Source organism: Vanessa cardui, chromosome 17 (assembly GCF_905220365.1).
Source record: "Vanessa cardui chromosome 17, ilVanCard2.1, whole genome shotgun sequence".
NCBI classification, from domain to species: domain Eukaryota; kingdom Metazoa; phylum Arthropoda; class Insecta; order Lepidoptera; family Nymphalidae; genus Vanessa; species Vanessa cardui.
The window spans coordinates 11100241-11124120 of record NC_061139.1 but is presented as its reverse complement, the minus strand read 5'-3'; the positions used below and the strand labels follow the sequence as shown (position 1 = coordinate 11124120).

Sequence of the window (23880 nt, the reverse complement as noted above, 5' to 3'; positions counted from 1 at the left end):
TGATAAAAGCAGAAATGTACGCATAATGATTCCATATTTAATCATTAAAAAAAATCATATATGAATATTGAATTTTATGTATTACGAAGAAACATAGCATACAGAATAACTATTAAATTTAAAAAATCTGCTAGTTTTTAAGTCTCAATTCGCTCATGCAAATTTGTTTTAATTATTGTACAAAGTCCAATAACCCATCGTACACCATTGTCAATGTGCGACATGCTTCATTACTTTGACATTCATGGCCATTATTGACCATGACTTTCCATCGGGAAAATTGTGACGTCATTTTGTTGACAAGCAATATAACAACATGCGCTGTTAAAATAAAACTGTCTTCAGTTTGGAAAAACAACTTACTGACATTTTATTTGATTTGAATCGAAGTAGTTTCTACAAATCATATCAACAAATTCATAAACATGTCCAAATTTTTTGATTTTTGTTATATTTTCTGAAATAATGAAGCAGACACATAAACATCCTAAGAAACACAAAAAACTGTATGAGTCAGTTCATCAATATGTGACGCCATTCTTTTTCCGTACACAAGTGTCTTTCACAAATGATACTTACGTAGAAAGTAGTTATGATTAATAAAATAAAGAGATAAAAAGCCTCGAGCCTCACATTTTATCGCTTTATTTCACTACGTTGAAAGCATTTAACAGTCTTGAATTAAAAGTACATAATTCGATATATAACTTTAGTGTATTAATGATAAATACTGTCCACAGGATGCAGTATATTATACAACTTATATTATAGAAATGTTTAAAAACGAAACGAGAATATTTAGTGAATACGTAATTCAATTTAATTAGAAATGCCTCGGAAATAAATTATATTATTTTTTTGTGATGGATATTATGAATTTAAGGCGAAAATGTTTAATTATTTAAAACGACCAAAAAATCTCCCACATTTGAAATTCGAATTGTATTATGAAACGTAATTTTAAAGAACATACGATAAATATAGCGAGAGGTTTAACTATGATTTTAATACTAAGATGAAGTCTGACAAAACTTGGCTATGCGAACATTATAAGAAAAATTAGTATCCTAACTGTCACGTCGATGAAATATGGAAAAACACTTACTTCTGAGTGAATAACTCTTAAAGTATTTTGTTTTAGACCTTTAAGAGTTCTTCTTGAAGTACAAAAAATTTGAGACACAGTCAGATAAACGGCTAAGCATCATCCTCACGGAACGAAATGAAAACTCCAAGAAAGTTCTTTGATCAGTGTGCTGTAATATTGGAACCAATCAGAAGATTTATCCAGTTCTACATCCTGAAGTTGAATACGTTAGAAACTTTCAAATTTTACTGACAATACATTCATAAATTTAATGAATCTATGTTAATGCACAAAGTCATTCAACTCGTACACACAGTTAATTTGCAAAATGTTTTCAATATCATTTTGACAGAAACAAGTTTCTATATGCGATTATTTTTTCTTGTTTCAGACTTTCTTTCCGAGTTTTTGATCGTGTCTTGTCATCAATTATATATTCTATTTATACGATCATGTAATAACGCATAAATGCGTTTAATTGAAACGACATTGATCTATCAGAAAAAAAAATATTTTGCCAAAAATCATCGTAAATGACGTCATATCCGGATATGTCGATCAGCTTCGATAACTTCGTTTATGGGATCACAAAGAACAGCCATGATAGTTCTATGATTCAAATGCACTCGAGAAATCCATCAAAAAATATTGTATTTTTGTAGGATTCAATGCTATAATTCCCTAAAACGATTTGAAGATGGCAACAGAAAATTTAACTGGCGAAATGGAAAGTAAAACTATTCTATAAAGTAATTAATTTTACATATTATTGTCTGAACGCGTCCGAATCAGAACGAAACTAATAACCTATTAAACTACGTAGAAAGTAAACGAACTTAATTAAGGCAGTAAGATCTCATTAATATGTAATTTCCGTATATTTGACTTTTAACAAGAACAGACAGATGGACTTATTTTAATTCATTGGTTGTAACAAAACAAAAATTAACTTAAACACATCTGTGAAGAAATTTTCTAACTACATACCGAATTTTTTAAAGTGAAAATGGTAGAACGTTATTAAGTCGTGCAACAAGGATCCATTTTAGGTCCCCTTCTATTTCTGGCAGTTATAAATGATCTTCCTATGTTAAATACCTTGTGATATTTTGTTATTTGACGTTAAATTACTTAATTTAAAGTAGAAAAACGAATATAAAATGCGTCATGCTCTATTCTAATACACGGAAGTAAAATTTAAACCAACATTGAATAATGCTGATCTTAATCACATTAAAATACTGTTAAAACTTTGGGTTTAAGTTGTTTAGATGTTAAACTTAGGTGAAATCCCCATTTATATCCCAAGAAACTCATTTTGACAACATAGTATAGAAAAGTTTACCAAATGATTCTGATACTGTTGGATAATTCCTAAATAAAATTAACAATAACTTGAATTACTATTTTAATAGAAAATTAAGTGCATGAAGGTGATGAAGAGGAACATGAATCGCCCCTCCGTCCGGACTGGTGATGTTTTGATTATTTTCTACAGTTTTATTTCTTACTCATTACATAGAAAATCTAGTTATATGTAATTTTGGTGCTCTCTTATAGATTTTTGCTTAAGATGAATTATTTGCTATAGTTAAAGTTTTATGTAAGTATACTTACAATCATACTGTGATTTTATATTTGAAAAAATTTGATCTTTTAGTGGTTCGTATAAACTTTAAACTGATTCCTTCGAAAATACAATATAACAAAACAAAAATGTAGACAAGGCCAATTAGTAGTCAGACTTTGATGTTATAATTTTATTGTTCAAAACGACACATATTGTAGATACATACATTACATACATACATGTAAACATAATATACATAATGTAGATAGGTGTAAATATGTAGTTAGACAATTGTAAAATATTTTTCTATTTTAAAAATATATCAATCTATCGCGAGCTTCTACAGCTTCTACAGATGTTTTGTCTACTAAAGTCGCATTTCTGAATTTTTCTATCGTAATATCTACTTGATTATATATTTTGTAGGAATGTGATAAATTATTAACATGATGCCTATTAAAAAACGTGCGCTAGGATGTAGATACTTTAATACGGGATATCTTTAACCACGAAACACAATGAAGAAGTAAATTTCTTTAAGGTTACGGGGTCTCTTAAGCCCAGTACCGGTATTATGATAGTTTTCTTACGAGAATTTATCATACCGCAAATATGGTAAAATAAAAAAAATATGCTACAATTTTATTAAAATAAGAACCGATGAATGATGAAGTTTTTATTAACTTACACCGGAAATAATATTTAAATTTAGAATATTCGACATCAAATTTTGACATTCGATAGACACTAAAATTCTCTATAACTCAACAAATGAAGTCACAGATAAATAATATTTTTTCTGAGCTATCAATCTTAAATATGCTAACCAAATGTTTTAAAAAGAAACTATGATGAGATTTGTGAAAATAATTACTTGTAGTTTTGTTTATAACGTAATATAACCTGTATCTTTGCCTTCACAGGGAAGAACTTTTTTCGTGTTCTGGCATTGCTTGTCAAATTTTATAACGACATTCATGTCTACAGTAAGTACATATTCATATTTATTTGTCTCATTAGACACATTTATGCCATCAATGTGATTGTTATATAAATAAAATTATAAAATATATAATTTTTTTTACATTTTATTCTACATTTTCTGTTATACCATTCTTCTAGTGATTGATTAGAACCAATTTAAGGAAGATTGAAAGTGAATTAGATAACGTTAGGTGTTAATATTTAAATTTTAAATCATCCTATTATGAAGTTCATTATAAACGAAATATATATGTTAGAGTAATAAATAAAAAAACCATTAATAATATTATATGTTAGGTAATGTTAGTATAATCGAAAACTTACCCAGCCTACTTTTTAATTCTGATGGCTTGAGAGCTGGTTCCTCCAACACCACTGGAGGGGGAGGTGGTGGCGGCGGAGGTGGTGCTTCATCACCAGAACTGGTGCCAGTGGATCCAGCTGATGAGACACCGGATGAAGCGGACGCTTGGACTACGATGGGTTCCTCAGAAACTGACGCTCGACGGCTACCCGCGGCTGACGATATACGACTAGCCTAAATGTTTAAAAAGACATATTTTAAAACTAGTTTTAGCTCAGTAGTCGCTCGCGTTTTACGGTGTTGGTTGTTATGTTTCAGGCAAAAAAGTAAGCTATGTCCTTTGTTGGAATTCATGTTTGCATCATACCTAATTTTCATAAAATTCGGTTCAGGGGTTTGGTCGGGAATGAACGAAAGACAAACAGAGTTAGTTTCATATTTACAACATGAATATAGGTTTTGCTGTACAATCTGAATATCTAATTCCATTATAAATAATAGTAAAATGATGGTCTATTTAATATAATAATAGAATGAATAATTAAATACTATTCAGTGATTGAAGATCAATTACTCTCCTATCTAATTTTGTAATGTAATTCTACAAAAATGTCAATACTTACAAAGTTCTGAGCTTTGTGGGTGAGCGCTGCCAATTTGGTTGCTAGTGTGGACTTCGTTTGACTGTCAGGTGCTGGTGGAGATACTTCTTCGTATGCTTTGTTTGTACTAGAAGAAGAAAAAAAATGGAACAAATATAATATACTCATCGTTTTACAAATTCATTATTTGATTACGATTGGCGCGCTGGATCACAATTATTTTTGGCTTCTATTGGAGAATATTATGGAGATTAGATGGTCGTTAAGACAGTAACTTTAATAATAGGTAGTTTACAAGATCGGCGCCCTATGCCTGGGCTTTCCCCCATTGAAACTGTAGCTTGGAACAATCTACAACATTTCAACGTGTGGGTGTTGCTTATTATGTGTTGCAGATTTGAATTGAAGGGAATAATTTTGAAGCAACCGTTTTCGAATTTGTAAACCTTCACAACTTATGTAATGGCGCTGAACTCTGGATCTTTAGGAGTTATAATGCATATCGTTAACATTAATCTTTATCCTCAAGAACAAAGTCGTCATATACGAAGGCATAGGATCTCATCATGATAGACATTGTTTTCTTAAATTTACTTACGTTTCAATGTTCTCTTTGGTGCCGTAGTCAACTATCAAGGCAGCACTTCCAGGTCTGCTGTGACTTCCTGAGTCCCGAGAACTGCTCCTGTCATGCATGTATTAAATTAAAAATATGGTTCTAGGAGGCAATGAGAACTTATTGCATTTAATTCAAATAAAATTTGACTGATATAAATTCTACTTTAACGTGTTTTCATCGAAAGGACTTTTACACGGTTTTTTAATGTAACTTCAAAATATATATTTAAACCAGTAACGCAATATGTTTCAATATCTATTTCATTAATTGAACCGTTTTTTGATGTAACTACAAAAATATATATTTAAACCTTTTACGCCATATGTTTAAATATCTATTTTATTATTTGACACACTTACAAAGTTAATAATCTCGAGTTCTTAATATTACCAAAATGGCGACTTGTTAAAGAATTATTAAAGGTCACAAAGATGATGATAAACTCGATATTTCGTGTAATTCCAAATATTTTTAAAAAGCACGTATAAGATGGAATGGTAGTGGTACCTTCTCCTCTGGTGTTCCTCTCGTGGCAAATAAATGTCTTCGTAGTGATGGTCGCGACGGGTCGCTTCGGCTCCGCTGTCGCTGTCTGAATTTTCCTGTGTTTGAGTCACTTCTGTTGTTCCATGGACCTCTGCTTTTACTGCACAGATAAAAAAAAACTGTCATGATTTTTGATGATTTGGTTATCAATGTACTTCGTCATTACAAAACAGCCCAAAAATTTTTGTCTAAGGATCCCACAAGTTACTTGTCAGGTAAGTGATTCTTACCAGTCATTGTAGGAGCCTCCTGACCCTCAGCCGGGACTCGTGGACCTGGTGAACGAGAATGGAACAGGTCCCGGACTCGCTGATATAAAGCTGCTGGGGCGTTCGAGTTGGTGTTGTGAAGAAACCAGCCCCCAGTGTTGGCTGTTTCAGCTTCTGATGCTGAACAAGCTGTAATAAAAATACTAATTAAATCTAAATAATTATAGTGACAAATAATAGTTTATTTCAACAATTACTCGTAATATTCTAGAAATGTACTTATGGCTACAGGTAAAAATGGTCAGGTATTCTACTCGATGCTGCCCACTAAGAACAAATATTGGTGACAATAATCGGGACCGATAAGCTTAACATACTATTAGAGGTAATTTAAGATATACCTATAGACACGACATTAAGAATGAACTATAATATAATTGCTTCGATTTCCATGTATTAAAATCAGGTATGGTTTTGCTGATCTGGCAGTGACTTGAGTACCGAATAAGTATACGATTATTTTGCTCAAGTAGAATGGATATAATATATGGAACAAACATTTTCTTTAATGAAAATGCAAGACAGACAGATAAATGACAGTCACATTGCAGTAAACAGTCATCACCCCCAAAGAAATAGCTTCTGTAAGAATTTATAAGAATCTTCACCAATTCCACTAACCTTGGAAACTAGATTTTATGTCCCTTTTATCAACACTGGCTTACCCACTCATAAAACAGCAATGCTAAGTATTTTATTCAGTCCAATATATGACGAGTGTTTGCAGATAGTCTAACAAAAACTCCTACCACGTCTTCCCCTTACTTTGGGAAATCATTGTGTTGATTTTGACATTAGACATTTCTCAATTGGAAAAGGTTCCAATACTTATAAAAAAGGAAAGACTAAACCCAGCAGAGGAACATCTACAAACTCATATATGTTACCTCCATATATAATAAATTTAATGCCTAACTATTGATGTATCTATTGGCCTTCTCGCCCTATTTGGATTAATTGCTACAAGCGAAATATTTCGACACAGCCCACATATTCGAATAATTTCATGCAATTAGTTTATTATTCGCTTTTGCTGAGAAATTATAGGTTGCTATTATTGATAGTCTATATAGATACCATTTTAAAAACTGATTCTTTTTTTAAATTTTTAAATAAATATTTACGATTTGTATAAAGTACTTGCGTCAAATATTTTCCTGAAAAAGTACCTATTCGTCGTGAATATGTTTTCTAGTTTGTTAGATAGAATAAGAAATCCGAGTACTGAATTTATTTGAAGTGTTAAATGCTTTTAAAGCAATAACATGATGTAACGACTGGCTGTATTGTAACCACCTTTCCTATTAAGTAGTTTTAAAGAGTATATAGTATTATAGTATACTCCACCATGCTGCATCAACACAAGTTATAGGACCCACAAGACAACTCATGCATGTATCGTCACGATATTTTTTGTTTCCACCGATCACGACATTATTTATAATCACATAGTCTATAGTATTAATGAATGCCAAGTTTTGGACAACTTACATTTAAAACCGGAACACAACATCGCACTAGTTTGATATCGAGTTTAACATTAATATTTTCCTTCTAAATCTTATTATTGATGGATTTTGCATTCTCAGTAACTCCCTCAACACCAAAACTCCATTTTTTTGACATTTTTATGAATTGACCTGACTCTATTGCTTCGAAACTAAGAATGTTATTCGAATCAGCGCACCTAGACTCACATTTCCTGAGTTTTCCAGCTCACTACACCCTACTTCCGTTAGCGTTTGTCGATTAGTTACACCACTCAAGTCTTTATCTATAAATTAATATATTATTAAAGCGTTAAATTACTTGTAACAATTATATTTAACACGATGAATCGATGTATTCAATGCTATTTCTAATATTTATTAGATTTATTACACTGTGAGGTTTCTTTTAAGTCTAAATTTTAATTAATAATGACTCTAATTGCTAAAATTAATTTAAGTATCAATTTTAACTAAGTGGCCACTTTACAAATGGCCATTGCTAATATCGATAAAATAATAATTTTAAATAAATAAAATACGTTTACATTATAATTTATCATTTCTGGTTCTCATCATGTGTTGCTTGAAATCAGGATGATTGTATGTTGCTGGCGCGTTGTGTGTGTGGGCAATATCAATAATTTTATTTTAATCGCAAATATTTTAAGGCACTAATTTAGAAGGTGTACCTTTAAAAGATACTACGACTGAATAAAGTAAGCAACCTAACAAATCAACAAATATAAATCTAATATCAAGAAAAAACAATTTCCTGAACAAAGCTTTTTTTTGAAATTGTTCAGATCAAAAATTACGATAACAATAAATGCCATTCATAATATAAGCCTGTCTAATAATTAAAATTTATAACTTCATATTTATTACATACTTCTAAATTTATAGTTTTTTATAAATATTTCGAACCCTAAAACAATATCGTCAATAAATTCTAAAAACCTCCTTACCGCCCAATGCATCAAACCTTCATCACGATTTATAAAAAAAAAGAAGCTCGATAGCCCGTCATATGTCATATACGCCAGGGTGTCCATTTGGCGCGAAAGTTAGATGCTTTGGACACACAGTTCTGAATCATTAAAATATGACATTTTAGTTGTTTGCTATTATTAATCATTTAATGTAATAATTGAATTGAGAGGAGCTTTGTTTTTTGCTCAGTCGATCGAAATTGCGGTTCAATGGGAAAATGATAGCATTCTACCCACATGATAGGTGATAACATTATGTAAACAGTAACTATTTTTAATTTTTATTCGTATACAGTATAGGAGTTAATATTAGTCATTCTTATGTAAAAAATTACTGTGGATTGAGATTTGTTATTAAAACGTCAGATCGTACGAGTTTATCATTTATTATAAGTCCCTTCAATTCTGATCACAAGAATTTTCTTTCGAGACCTGTTTACCAATTTTACGTTATAAATTATCAATAATAATTATATAAATTCATGCAACAATTTTTTGTCCAAGTATTCTCAACCTTTCCTATGTAAAGTAACAAAAAACAACAACAACAGACTGCCTATTTCCCACAGCTGGGCCAAGGCCTCCTCTCCCTTTGAGGAGAAGATTTGGAACATTATTCACCACGCTGATACAATGCGTTTCGTTGGAACACACACGTGGCAGAATTTCTATGAAATTAGACACACGCAGGTTTCCTCACAATCAATTATAAACTCAAATTAAGCACATGAATATTCTGTGGTGTTTGTCTGGGTTTAAACCCGCAATCATCGATTAGGACGCATTTGTTTTATCCACTGAACCATCTCGGCTTTTATATAAAACGAATGACATAAATACTAGAAGCTAATGAAGCTATAGTACGTACCGGAACTCTCCTCTCCAGAAGAACTGTGATTCGTTGCGCTAGTGGCTGAATTCCTCTGCATGGGGTTGACGTACAGTCCATCAGCTGGTCCCGATCTGGCCGAGCTGATGGAACCCACAGTTGATGATAAGGATCCTCTTCGTTCGTGTGAACTGCGTCTCTCGCGCTCGGGAGCGTGGAGATAGAACGGGGATCGGGTCCCATTTGCGTTTATGCAGTTTTGTAGAGCACACTGAAATAAAAGAAAATATTTTGTAAAGATATTTAACAGGCATTCATACACACTGTTGGGTATATAAGATTAGTTTAATTTTCAGTTATTATAGTTAAACAATAAAGACTTATTTTAAACATATTTAGAATATTTTAGACGAAATAAAATATTGATAAAAAATTATATATATAACTATACCATATTAATAATTATATAATTAAGATAATTGTAACACGTATGGTTATAAATAGGTATACGTATTTAGTTACAGTAAGGAAAAATGCACATTTACAAATTCACATTTAACTTAGTTTTGACTAAGCTTAATTCTTTTTTCATATTTGAAGTCTCAAATAATTCTTTTCTGATTTAAGATTAGTTTATTATAATTACATAGTAAAGTTGTATATATTATCACAACAAACCTTTAAAGTGTATTATACTTAAAATGAATATTAGAAAATAACTTACTCTCGCCTCTCCAGGTACGCATGCGCAGGAATGAATCGCTTTGTATGATGAAAGCTGTTTGTTGTCCGCACCGGCCGCTCCAGCAGCTACCAGCACGTTCAAACACTGAGAACAAAATGGATGTTTAATCATCTGTTTTTACATTTTTTTAAGAAGTTCTTTCGATCTCTGGAAAAGGCGTTACAAAGCGTTTTAAAGGAAAACAAATTTCTTTAACTTTACCTATTTTTAATTACAATACAATTATTTCAATTAAAATATGTAAAGTAAACAAAAACAACCGTGATGGCCTATTGGCTAGGGCGCGTACTTCGTAACCGGTGATTGCTGATTAAACCCAGGGAAACCAATGAATTTTCATGTGCTTAATTTGTGTTTCTAATTCGTCTCGAGCTCGACGGTGAAGGAAAATATCCTGAGGAAACCGGCATGTGTCTAATTTTGACGAAATTCTGTCACATATGTGCATCCACCGACCGACATTTGGTAGAAAAAGCATATTATTCGATACAAGATTTTATAGATGATAAAAAAGCGTGGAGATAATACCTGTTGACATCCAAGCAGAATATATTGATTGAAATAATTGTATTTAACTAACATGACTTTGTATTTTTTTAAATGTTAAGAAAGAGTAACTACTGAGTTTCTTGCCGGTTCTTCTCGGTAGAATCTACTTTCCGAACCGGTGGTAGCTACACTTAATTGTAAAATAACGATTCAAAAGTGCTTGTAAAAGCTTACTTAAATAAAGTTTATTTTGATTTGACACTAGAGCAGTTTGGTGGAATATTCCCCTATCTTTCTCCTCAAAGGGAGAGTAAGCCTTAGCCCAGCACTGAGAATTTTACAGGCTTCTGTTGTTATTGTTATAAAACATTACATTATCAATATTTATAAAAACGTCATTAACGATTTTTGTAAATATATTTAAATAAAGAACACAAATACCTAAAACTTAATTTTTGCCATAAACATGTTCGTTATAAATAAGTCAATCGAAACATTTTCTAATTACTGAACGCTCATCACATTCAGCAACGGTTATGTCAAATGAAGCAAAACGAATACCATTAGCCTGATTGATACAAGCCACTGCTCAGGAAATACTTGTAATTGCTATTAACTTAAGAAACAGAATATACACCACGAACGCAGTTTGGAATAATCTTAACCTGGGGGAAATTCTACTAACTTATAACTGTAATAATTATGTATTGCAATACAATGCAATTAACTTCCATCTCAGATCAATTGTAGCTGAGGACTAATTCTACTATTTTTTTTAAGATATGGTGCAAACAGGTAGGAGGAAAGGCACTTATTTTTTATTTTATTTTATAAGGATCTCCAACGTTAGTACACAAAAAACTTACACTAATACATTCACAAACTTAACCTATACCTATGCACTCACAATTATAGGAGAACACAACATGCTTCGTATTTTATAAAAATATCTTAAGACTAGACAGACATTATACTACAGATATTATACTACAGATGCACTTGATGGAAAGGGACTGTCAACGCGTCTGAAAGCCGTGGGGTTTGTAAATACGTTGCTAGCCTTTAAGAAAAGTGTAAGCTCTTCTTTTGAAGGTTCCCATATCGCATCGATTCGGAAAAACCGCCGTCAATATCTGGTTATACAGAGTGGTTGTGTGAGTCATAAAATGCCTTAGAAATCGCGTTGTAGATTTTCGGGCATGTAGGTAGTTTGCCTGGAACTTTTAATTTTGACGAGAGGTTCGATGTCTACTTATACTATTTCGGACTTTGACCACATCGCCACTGGATAGTTTATAGAATATGAAATCGACTGAATTCGATTGCGATATACTATCGATTTATTGGTAGAATTTGTCTCTGATGTATGTAAAACCGTTCTTTATATTCTGTTCCATGATATATAGGATTTTTTTACAATGAAAAACTACTCAACCAATACATTTATAATATATGCCAGAAGTTGGAACGCGTTTTGAAGAAGGTTTAAAGGAATATGTTTTTGTTCCTTTTTTTTACAATACCTCTATAAGAAATTTATTCCTGAAAAGTTGGTAACTAAAATGAAAAAGAAATCATATCTAGCCTATTGGTTTTTTTAATGTTACAATACAATTTTGTATTTCATTTCACTCAGTCCATTGCGTGGTGATATTTTGTAATACAAACAATTAAATGTATATCTGATAATATTTTTTATCGTTTTTAAAAGACCTTGGTAAGTCAATAAAGCATTTGAAAACGCCATGGGCTTTATCGCCCTTTGCGACATATTAGAAACTTCGTCGCTAACGTTGAATTATTTCAATGCAAAAAAAAAAAAACAATAGAGGTTAATATTATTTCTACACGACCATATTTTATATACAATTATTATGGATAATTAGAACTGATTCTCAGAGCTCATCTACAACTATATGTAAAACAAATTACAAACAGATGGTAGTATATGTAAAAAAAAAGTAAAGTGTGAATTTCCCACTGCTGGGCTAATGCGAGAGGAGGCCCGCTCCCATTAAGGAGAAGGCTTGGAACATATACCAACACGCTGTTCCAATGCGGGTTGGTGGAATGCACATGTGGCAGAATTTCAATGAAATTAGACACATGCAGGTTTCCTCACGATATTTTCCTTCACCGCCGAGCACGAGATGAATTATAAACATTAAGCACATATATATAGTGGTGCTTGCCTGGGTTTGAACCCGAAATCATCGGTCATCTCAGCTCCTCGGTTGTATATGTAATTATACAAAAAAGTAGCCTCACTACGACAAGCTATCCGTCCCAACTTTGTAAGATGAAATAAAAAAAACATTATTAACAAGAAGATCTTGCATCATACTGGATATGTTTAAATGCGAATTTCAATGCGAATTCGTGGACAGCAACTAGCCACACATCTTACTAATATTATAAATGTGAAAATTTATGAGGATGTATGTACGTATGTTTGTTCTTCTTTCAATAAAAACTACTGAATGGATTTGGATGAAATTCGTCACTAATATAGGTTATTTATCAGAATAACACAGGCTACAATTTATAATAATTTTAATTTGGTCATAATAAAATACATATCAAGTAACTGTGCGAAGCCGGGACGAGTCTCTAGTATAATAAAGATAAAAGAGCTTACTCATCAGCATCGGAAAATGGAACATCATCTGATTCAACAAACTCTTAAAAATTTCTAAGAGCTCATCTTAATAATTACTTTCACATAAATGTAAACAGTTTCATTTTGAAATATAATATGAATTATTATACAAGGGCCTGTCATTAAGTGAAAGAGAAAACCCGGCCGTGCGCGTGCGCAATTATGTATCCAAATAACTACAACGCTTCGAAATGATACACTTTCCAAACGAATCTATTGTTTTCGTTGAAATTATTTTTAGACAGATATTATTTTATCCAATTTTATAAGATAATTTAATTTGATTAGATGATACCTGCCTAATTGCCTTTGGTAGGTAAGTCCACAACAACAACAACAACAACAACAGCCTGTATATTTCTCACTGCTAAGCTATGACCTCCTCCCTTTGAGGAGAAGGTTAGGTTAGGCTAGGTTAGCATGTTCCACCACGCTGTTTCAATGTGGGTTGGTGGATTTATATGGCAGAATTTCGTTAAAATTAGACACAAGCAGGCTTCCTTACAACGTTTTCCTTCACTGCCGTGCAAGATCAGTGGTGTTTGTCTGGGTTTGAACCCGCAATCATCGGTTATGATGTACGTGTTCTAAGCACTGGGCCATCTAGGTTAATCTAACGATGTGATTGATTAATTAAAAAAAAAAACTTTATTTTGTGAAGATAAAAAGGGCTTACTTCTAAGTGATGATTCTCAGCTGCATCGTTGATAGGGCTCTTGCCGTGTCTATCCAAGTGTAGTCGGGCTCCGTGGCGCAGTAGCCAACGCACCGTCGACAGATGACCACGTGATGCTGCGAAGTGGAGTGGCGTAGCGCCATCTCCGTCTCTCGCATTCGGATCGACACCACGTTCTACGATCTAGAAAGAGAAGACAATACATTTAAAAATAATATCTTCATATATTACACTACTTGTCGCCCGCGGCTTCGCTTGCGTTTTAGGGTGTTGGTTGTCATGTGTCAGGCAAAATGTATGTCTTATGAATATTAATTTAAATATCAATTTTAATAATTGTATTTAATTAACATGACTTTGTATTTTTTAAATGTTAAAAAAGAGTAACTACTGAGTTTCTTGCCGGTTCTTCTCGGTAGAATCTACTTTCCGAACCGATCGTAGCTTCACTTACCTAATTGTAAAATGACGATTCAAAAGTGCTTGTAAAAGCCTACTTAAATAAAGTTTATTTTGGTTTCATTTCTTAAGTTCAAGTTTGCTTCATAACTAATTTCAAGAAATTCGGTTCAATGGTTTGGTCATGAAAGAGCGGCAGAAAGACAGACAGAGTAAGTTTAACATATATATATATATAATATACAACAATTTTCTTCCTACATCATACATTAAGTAGCCTCAGAAGTGGTCGAAACTGATATCGTGGGACCGAATTGTTACGTGTCGCGTGTGTCCATTACTATATTATTTAAAAGGCATTTTCATAACAGGCAGTAAAAGTTGACTGATATATGAATATCCTCTCATTGATTTTATTATCTAATTTCAAACGGAATCCATTACATCCACAGTCATAAAACTAATAACATTAAATTGTCATTACTATAGAAACGAGGAAATCCTTTCTAAGTGTAATTGAAGAATAAAATTACTCTCACATGCCGATGTGCTTCATTTCTATAGATTTGTACAACTTATTCACATACGTTACTGAACGAGGAAATGCCACGTTCCTAATAGGCTATTTGACAATGCGAAAAATAAATTGTGAATTATTGTAATCAGTGTATATTACAAGTTTAAAAATGGTTATTTACTAACGAAAGTTGAAAATAATACTTAATTTATTCAAAAATCCATCAATTAAAATGCATTTTTCAAACGTTTCTCACGTGACACAAAACGCTCCTGATTGGCCGGGCTTATGATGAAGTCACTTATAACCACTTGTTAACCTTGCTTTTCTACTATATGTACCACAGATTAAAATACAAGAAAGTGACGTCACCGACGCCATTGCAGCGCCATATTTTCCAAGTAGCGTTTTTGCGCGCTATTTAAATATGGAATTTTTAATATGATATTTTTCGGCAAATATGTACTAGAAGTAAAAAAATCAACTTTATTGGGTTCCTTAACTTCTACTAAATAATATAAAATGAATTTTAAAAACTAGTCAAATAGCCTATTGGGGAGTCGATTTACAAACATTTTATTTATCGGGAAGTATTGATGGAATTTTAATAAGAACTAGTGTAGGTTGACCTTAATGGTTATGGAAAATCAGCTGAACCTGCGTCTCTACCCGCGCGAAATTTAGAAAACACAAAATTTCAAATCCCATTTTATCCCTTAATGGTTAGAGTTTCAGGTTAAAATTATTCCCGGATGTCAACACATAAGGAACCTACCTGCCAAATTCAGAGTCTGTAAATGTTAAAGTTTCTGAGATTTCTTAATTAACCAGTAAGTAGTATTTTGCTTTTATATATAGATTTAAGGAAAACTATATAATAATAAACGAATATGCATCTTTAAACTTTATTTCTACTGCTATTTTCAATATTATTTATTAGCAGCACTTATTCTCGTTAATACCATACAAAACAAAATCAATCTTTGATAAACAGAGGAAATTTGAAACCGTTTTATCTTGGCCTGTTTATGTATAGATATATTGTTTATATATCTAGATATATATAGACTGTCAAAGCTGAATAGATGTCGCATATGCAAATGATCAAAGTTGTATGGCGTTTGGCGATTTAAAAATTTCTTGTAATAGCCTACTTCAATAAAAAATTAGATTTATTGATTATGGGGTTGAGTGAAGCATAGCTGCTAAGGTAATATACTTCTTTTATATCGCAACAATCTATCTAAATATAAAAATAAGTTGAGACGAATAGTAATAAACACTAACGTTTGATTTAGTAGTTCATACAAATAAATACATGGAAATTAAAGATGCACATGTGTATTTAATTCTCTATAAACCTACTAGACGGGATATAAATATAATGGTATAGATTAAACCTAAATATAGTTTTGATCTTATGAGAAAATCGTAACTCACCGAAAATAATTAGTTTCGAAATTACAATATAGTTAAACAAAAATAAAAACAAAACCGTATAATGAAATCGATTATGAAAGTCTAACATAACATATATCGATATAATCATTTGATATTTCGATTTCGAATTCATCCATAATATTGTATATATGTCATTGTATGTGCACTAGGAGTAAGGATAAGCTTATAACGCCAAGTTTCCGACTCCGCAAAGTCAATAAATCCTTCTTGGGGCAAAGTATCCGTTTCTATAATAAAATTCCGCAGACATTTTTAACTTTGCCTTCAGTAAATTCAAATCGTTTGTAAAAAATACATTGATAGAAAAAGCATATTATTCGACACAAGATTTTATAGATGATAAAAAAGCGTGGAGTTAATACCTGTTGACTTCCAAGCAGGATATATTAATTTAAATAATTGTATTCAATTAACATGACTTTGTATTTTTTAAATGTTAAAAAAGAGTAACTACTGAGTTTCTTGCCGGTTCTTCTCGGTAGAATCTACTTTCCGAACCGGTGGTAGCTTCACTTAATTGTAAAATGACGATTCAAAAGTGCTTGTAAAGCCTACTTGAATAAAGTTTATTTTGATTTTGATTTTTTGAAAACAAAAAAATAAAAATGTATTAGGGTTCCCTATAATCCACTTGTTTCTTTACTTTAACATAATATGTAACTTGGCAATATTGGTACAGCCATGAACAATAAACAATCATTTTTTTATGTAATTGGTTCAAAATAGAAAAAATAAAAAGTAAGGAAATGTAAATAAATAATAATTAATTCAAGGCTTTATAAACAAGCAAAGCGCGCTTTACAGTTATAAACTATACTAATTTTTCGAATGCCAAAGTAATCTGTCGTTCCTTTATGACGAAACCACTTAGAACTACATGGAAAGACAAAGGTTTTTCATGCCAAATACATCTGCCAATCTTTAACAAATCTATTTTAAGTTTAATCGTCATGTTCAGTAGTCTTATGAATAATATATTTTATTATAAATTTTTAATATTTATAAATTATATATTATAAATTTTAAATATTTCTTTTAATAAAAATGATTTATTCGCATCAAAAGCCAATACAATCAAATCAACTCACGAATTTAGAAAATAAGTTTATTTAATATTAAAGATGTTGCAAGTCTACAATTACGGAACCAAATAAGATCAAACGTTTATCAAAAAAATCATTTCATATAAAAAGTAAATAAAGAAAAAGAAAGATATAACAATAAAGAGTAATTCTCCAACAGACGAACTGTCAAGTCATTAGACAAATCACGGTATCACAATCTGCGCGTGCGCACTAATCGTTTCCCGCTCTGTGATTGATTGCGGAAAGTTATTGAACTCTAATTAGTAGATTTTCTCTTGTGAGTTACTTTTACGTAAGATATAGGCATTGTGGTGGCTTAAAAACATAATTATGCATATGTCTTATGTAACATATGGAAATTAGTCATTTTGTTCTATTAAGAAGAGATAATTTCTTATGGGAGGGTATACGACTTCGTTACGTAACGCGTTACGGCGCCAAACAAGTTAATGGAGCTAGTGATTCCAAATTTAAATATTAAATAGTTCTACACAGATGAGTTTAAGTTATCACTTCTGTCGGGCATCCGGAGATGCACACGTATTTTATTTTTACAACAACAACAGACTGTCAATTGCTGTGCTGTGCTGTGCTGTGCTGGGTTAAAGCCTCCTCTCCCTTTGAGGATAAGATTTGAACCATATTCCACCACGCTGTTCCAATGCGGATTGGTTGATTCACTAGTGTCAGAAATTCGTTGAAATTAGACACATGCAGGTTTCCTCGTGATGTTTTCCTTTACCACCGAGCTCGAGATGTATTATAGACACAAATTAAGCACATGAACATTCAATAGTGCCTGCCTGGGTTTGAACCCGAAATCATCGATTAAAATGCACGCGTTTTAACCACTGGGCCATTTCAGCTCACTAATTTTTACTAATATGACGTCAGAATAAAGTTTTAAGTTAAGACAATTTTTCACTTTAACACTAAAACATATTAATGCTTTACTTGTACGTATGTATGTTTGTAAGTATTAGTTACTTGGAAGAGCTATGATAATCGCGTGATATCTCTAAAGCCCGCAGCTTCGTTTCTCAACAAAGCAATATGAATTGTGAAAATATAGCTGCAGGGTTCTGTATGTGATTTAATCTGCAATGTTATCTTCATCTATTTGTATTACAGCAATTGCATAAAAAATCGAGTCGAACAGAACTTCGCACATTCTATTTTGACACAGCAAATCTCGTTTCAGACCTTGGAATTACATAAAGTATACGAAATTACAATATTTTTCTTTATACAAGACCTTCGCTTAGAATTGCGACATACTGCAAAAGCAATTCGATATCATAATATTCAATAGATTATAATCTATAATAATATAGGTCATTTGTTGAGATATATTTTCAATTCTTAAACATAACAAGAAACCACAGAAACCGTGTTATATTTATGCGAGTATGTATTTTTCGAGTATATTTACAGAAACTGAGATAGCCCGATGGTTAGAACTACTGAAGCTTTTTTTTTTCAAAGTCAAAAGCCTTTATTCAAAACGGAAGTGTTTACACTTTCTTATTGATTGTCGAAAATTTACCACCGGTGCGGAATATAATACCTCAGACATGAGAAGAACCGGCGAAAGAAACTCAGCGGGATCTATTTTTTTTTTATAATATCAATTTACAATATACAATAATAAACATATTTTTGTTATTTGAAACAGTCTGGAGGCGATCATGTCATTACCAAGGTGTGCAGTCAACTAGAAAGTCATTAGTGCTGTAATATCCTTTAGCACACAAACGCTTTTTAGGGATTCTCTTGAATTTTATAATTGAATATTGTCTTAATAAAAGTTTGGTTGTTTAAATCCGGACTAGTATCACTGTATTTGCATGTGCTTTATGTTGCTTTAAGTTAATAATTCATTTCGGTATGAAAAACATCGCAATAACTGCATCACGTTATCATATTGGAGTAACGTGATGTGCAAACGGACACGAGACCCAGTAGTGGGACTCTAACATGCGATTAAAGTATCCGCCTTTTTTTTATTATTGGACAACATCACATACATTGCTCTGATCCCAATGCAAGTAGCTAAAGCACTTATGTTATAGAATGTCAGAAGTAAAAACGTTACCACAAACACCCAGACCTAAGGCAACATAGAAAAGTAAAGAAATATTTCTACATTGACTCGGTCGGATATCAAACCTGAGACCTCGGAGTGGCATACCCATAAAACCGGTGTACACACCACTCGACCCTCCGTGGTCGTCGTCTTCAAGGGTTTTAACTTTCTTTTGACAACAGACCATAATATATTAATGGCATTGGCATATACACTCAATTATTAAGAAATATATTTTCCATACATGTAATAAGCTGTTTCATTATTAACCTTTCTCAGTAAAGTAATTACAAAATGTTGCAAATATGATAGATACTAATTAAACAATCATTAGTTCAACAGAATGTTTATGAAGCAATGGTACCAATTTTTATTACAACATGAAACAAAGGAAACAAATATAGCTGAGATATTTCTTAAATAAAACGTCTTGTGTCTTGATTAATATCTTCTATTCTATCTTGTGCTGTGTTTGTGCAACTCTGTTGTGACTTGAGCATACTCTTATCTTTAATCGGATTATGAAATGACTGAGTTTAAATTTGCTGTAGTGATATAATGCCTTTATATATGACAAGATTGAAACTGTTTACAAAAACAAAAGAAAAACGAGTGCATGTAAATGTGTGCCAAATGCTTCTCCTTTAAAAAGTTTTGGAACGTTTTCTGCTATTCTGTTTCGAAGCGGATTGAATACATATTTGAAGGTGTTGGTTATCACGTGTTAGGCAAAAAGTGTAGCGTATATCCTTTCTTGGGGTTAAAGTTTGCTTCATACCAAATTTCATCAAATTTGGTTCAGCGGTTTAGTCGTAATAAAGCGACAAACAGACGGGCAGACAGAGCTACTTTCACATTTATAATAATATTATTACAGATTTCTGTCAGCGGCATTGGGTAGTGGATATCATCAGTTGCCTCATTCCACGCGTACTACTACTTTTTTTAATAAAAAAAAATGTAACCCACTGTTGGTCCATCGCAAGATCAAGGAGAATATAAATTACATAAATTCGATTGCAACCTCTTTAGTACCTTCAAATTGTAACAATAAACAACAACAACAGCCTGTAAATTCCTACTGCTGGGCTTAAGGCCTCCTCTCCCTTTGAGGAGAAGGCTTGGAACATATTCCACCACGCTGTTCCAATGCGGGTTAGTGGAATACACATGTGGCAGAATTTCTATGAAGTTTGTCACATACAGGTTTTCTCACGATGGTTTCCTTCACCGCTGAGCACAAGTTGAATTATAAAGACAAATTAAGCAGATGAAACAGCGGTGCTTGCGTGGGTTTGAACCCGAAGTCATCAGTTAAGATGCACGCGTTCTAACCACTGGGCCATCTCGACTCAATTCAAATTGTAAAAACGTTATAATTAAACTCACCATCCATTTGACGCAGTCCAAGCAGCCAGTCTGCGCAGCCGCATGTATGGGTAGCATTCCGTCTCGCGCGCGCGCATCCAACCGTCCTCCTGCCTCGAGGACGAGGTACTTGAGCACAGCGAGATGTCCCTCTTGCGCCGCGAGGTAGACCGGCGTGACATCATTGTCCATAGCCGTGTTGGCACTGTTGATAAATAAATGACTACATAAAGAACATATAAGAACAAGAACAAGAACAAAATTTAATTGAACAAAGTCCTTCACTATTAAGATTTCCTCAACGCAGAGGATTTATAGATGTAACTTGGTGATAGGGTTTGGTGCTTGTCACTCTGGATTGGAACCACCCTCATACTAAACAGCAATTCTTAGTACATACAGTTGGGACGATGTGCATGCCAATTCAATTACAGGCACAATAGATATAACATCTTAAATCTCAAAATCAGTGACGCATCGGTGATATGAGGAATTATTAATACTTCTTGCAATATTTATGTCCATTGGCAATGGTCACAGCCACCATGTGGCCTATTTAACAGCCTACCTATAACAAATGACTTACAAAATTGTTACAATTTCTTCCGGAATAAGTAGGTACTTTTAAAATACTTTAATTTTCCTCATAAACAGCCTGTCAATTTCCCACTGCTGGGTTAAGGCTACCCTTTTGAGGATAATGTTTGGAGCACATTCCAACACGCAGCTCCAATGCGGGTTGATTGATACATGTAGCAGAGTTTCGTTGAAATTAAACATGTAGATTTTCTCGCGATGTTTTCAATCACCGGCGAGCACGAGATGAATTATAAACACTAATCAAGCACATAGAAATTCAGTGTTGCTTTCCTGTTTTGAACCCACAATCATCTGTTAAGATGTACGCGCTCTAACCACTGGGCCATCTCGATTATTAATTCTCCGTGAGCACGAAACGAATCATAATAATAACAACGAAATAAGCAATATAACTTAATGATGCCTGCTCAGATCAAGACCGATCGAAGCTTGACCTTTGATTAAACCCTGTGTTTTCACTGACTTCAATTCCATCCAGAGAAACTATTTTCAATAAAAGTAAAATAACAATTTCTAAGACTCTCATCTCATATTCAAATATTAATAATGATTGTTCAACGTATTATCACTATTTCTCGTTACAACCATAGTTCATAAAAGTCTATAAAACATAGATAAAACGAATTTCTTCCACGCGATCGTAAATCTTATATCATTCGCTAACAATATTCGTGTCAATGACCTGCGATAAAATACTCTCTACGCTAAACTTAAAACTTTCGTTGCAGCGCTTTACAACTATAGAAACTTGTACATATTTAAAAATATTGCAGCGCGTCGTGGCGCTTGAATGATACAAATAAAGACAATTTCTTATATATTTATTTCCTTTCTAAATTTGGCTATACTAATTCTGTAAATGCGAATTTAATTCCGCCTGTTTATCTAGCTGTTGCTGAATTTGCTGAAATTTGATTAAAGGCAAGCTTGAATCCCAACGACAGATTGCGACTAATTCATAAAAAGCGACCGAAACCGCAGGCAAAAACTAGTTACACATAAATGCAATATATTTCTCTAATGTCAAACTTTTGTGACCTTTTATTATTTGTTGTGTTAATCAGATGATCAGGTCTCAACAAGTCGTAAAAATAGAGCCAACAATTGAACCATCATGCTGAAATCTGTTTATTTTATAATCGACGTATCATCCTAAACAATAATCAAAATAATATATTTTTTATAAATGGAACTCAAAATTTTATTTTGGAGATTACTCCTCTGCCATGCTCCAATACGTGTTAGACACATGAGGCAGAATTTCATCATAAGAATGCAAAACGGAACACTTTCCACATTCATATCCAATGTCACGTGAAAATAGTCCAAACTTTAATCTATCAATAATTTATTGAATTAAATACGAAAATGATTATATAATTGCATATAATATTATTAAAATATACAATTCTATACGAGCGTTTCCCGTTTTACCTGTTTTGTATACAGTTATACAATACGACATATCCGTTTCCTATATTACTTAGATGTTACGGAGCCAAAATATACGTGCAAGTAACAACAGCAAAAACTTCAACTTCAAATTAAACGAACGACGTGTAAACAGGCGTGTTCGTGAGGGTCATAGGAGTCATTACAATTTACGATTTTTTTTAATAAATGTATATATTAGATTATATTAGAACGCGTGCATCTTAACCGATGATTGCGGGTTCAAACCCAGGGAAGCACCGCTGATTCATGTGCTTAATTTGTCTTTATAATTCGTCTCGTGCTCAGCGGTGATGGAAAACATCGTGAGGAAACCTGCATGTGACAAATTTCATAGAAATTCTGCCACATGTGTATTCCACCAACCCGCATTGGAACAGCGTGGTGGAATATGTTCCAAACCTTCTCCTCAAAGGGAGAGGAGGCCTTTAGCCCAGCAGTGGGAATGTATAGGCTGTTGTTGTTGTTGTATAAATAATTTGTTAATAATAAATAAAATAAAATAAATAAATAAATATGAGACATCATCACATACATTACTCTGATCCCAATGTAAGTAGCAAAAGCACTTGTGTTATGGAAAATCAGAAGTAACGACGGTACCACAAACACCCAGACCCAAGACAATGTAGAAAGCTAATGATAATCTACAACTCGGCCGGGAATCGAACCCGAGACCTCGGAGTGGCGTACCCATGAAAACCGCAACACACCACTCGACCAAGGAGGTCGTCAAAACACATTTACATTTCGTATATTTGTTAAGCCGTTAAAATTTGGTCAAGAGCAATCAAGATCTCAAATATCAACTGAACGATAAGGATAGATAACTTCTGATAGACATCCCCCACGTGTAATCAATATGTTAGCTCCCAAAATCCGCTGCGACCACTCCTGCGCATAGTCAGTATAGAATACCACCATAAAAAAGCAAAGTTTTGTATTATACAAAATTATACACAAAAATACATAAAAAATTAAATAACTCATAAAAATGTGTATTGTTTTGATTTCTACTGGAAACCTTGAATACTAAATAAAATCAATATTCAGT

General features: G+C 32.8%; 1 protein-coding gene across 6 annotated transcripts in view; it reads right to left on the bottom strand.

Annotated features, from left to right (window-relative positions):
* LOC124536896 (espin) overlaps positions 1–23880 on the bottom strand; it is a 102620-nt gene that overhangs the window by 13276 nt on the left and 65464 nt on the right. For 5 of the 6 annotated variants that reach the window (XM_047113551.1, XM_047113553.1, XM_047113552.1 and 2 more), the window contains 9 exons: positions 20796–20979; positions 13859–14041; positions 10014–10118; positions 9329–9560; positions 5943–6110; positions 5674–5812; positions 5146–5232; positions 4569–4674; positions 3966–4179 (listed from right to left, as the gene is read on the bottom strand). In XM_047113551.1, the coding sequence (XP_046969507.1) occupies positions 3966–4179; positions 4569–4674; positions 5146–5232; positions 5674–5812; positions 5943–6110; positions 9329–9560; positions 10014–10118; positions 13859–14041; positions 20796–20979 (1418 nt within the window). The remainder of the gene's footprint in view (positions 1–3965; positions 4180–4568; positions 4675–5145; positions 5233–5673; positions 5813–5942; positions 6111–9328; positions 9561–10013; positions 10119–13858; positions 14042–20795; positions 20980–23880) is intronic. The other variant, XM_047113549.1, reaches the window with a different exon arrangement.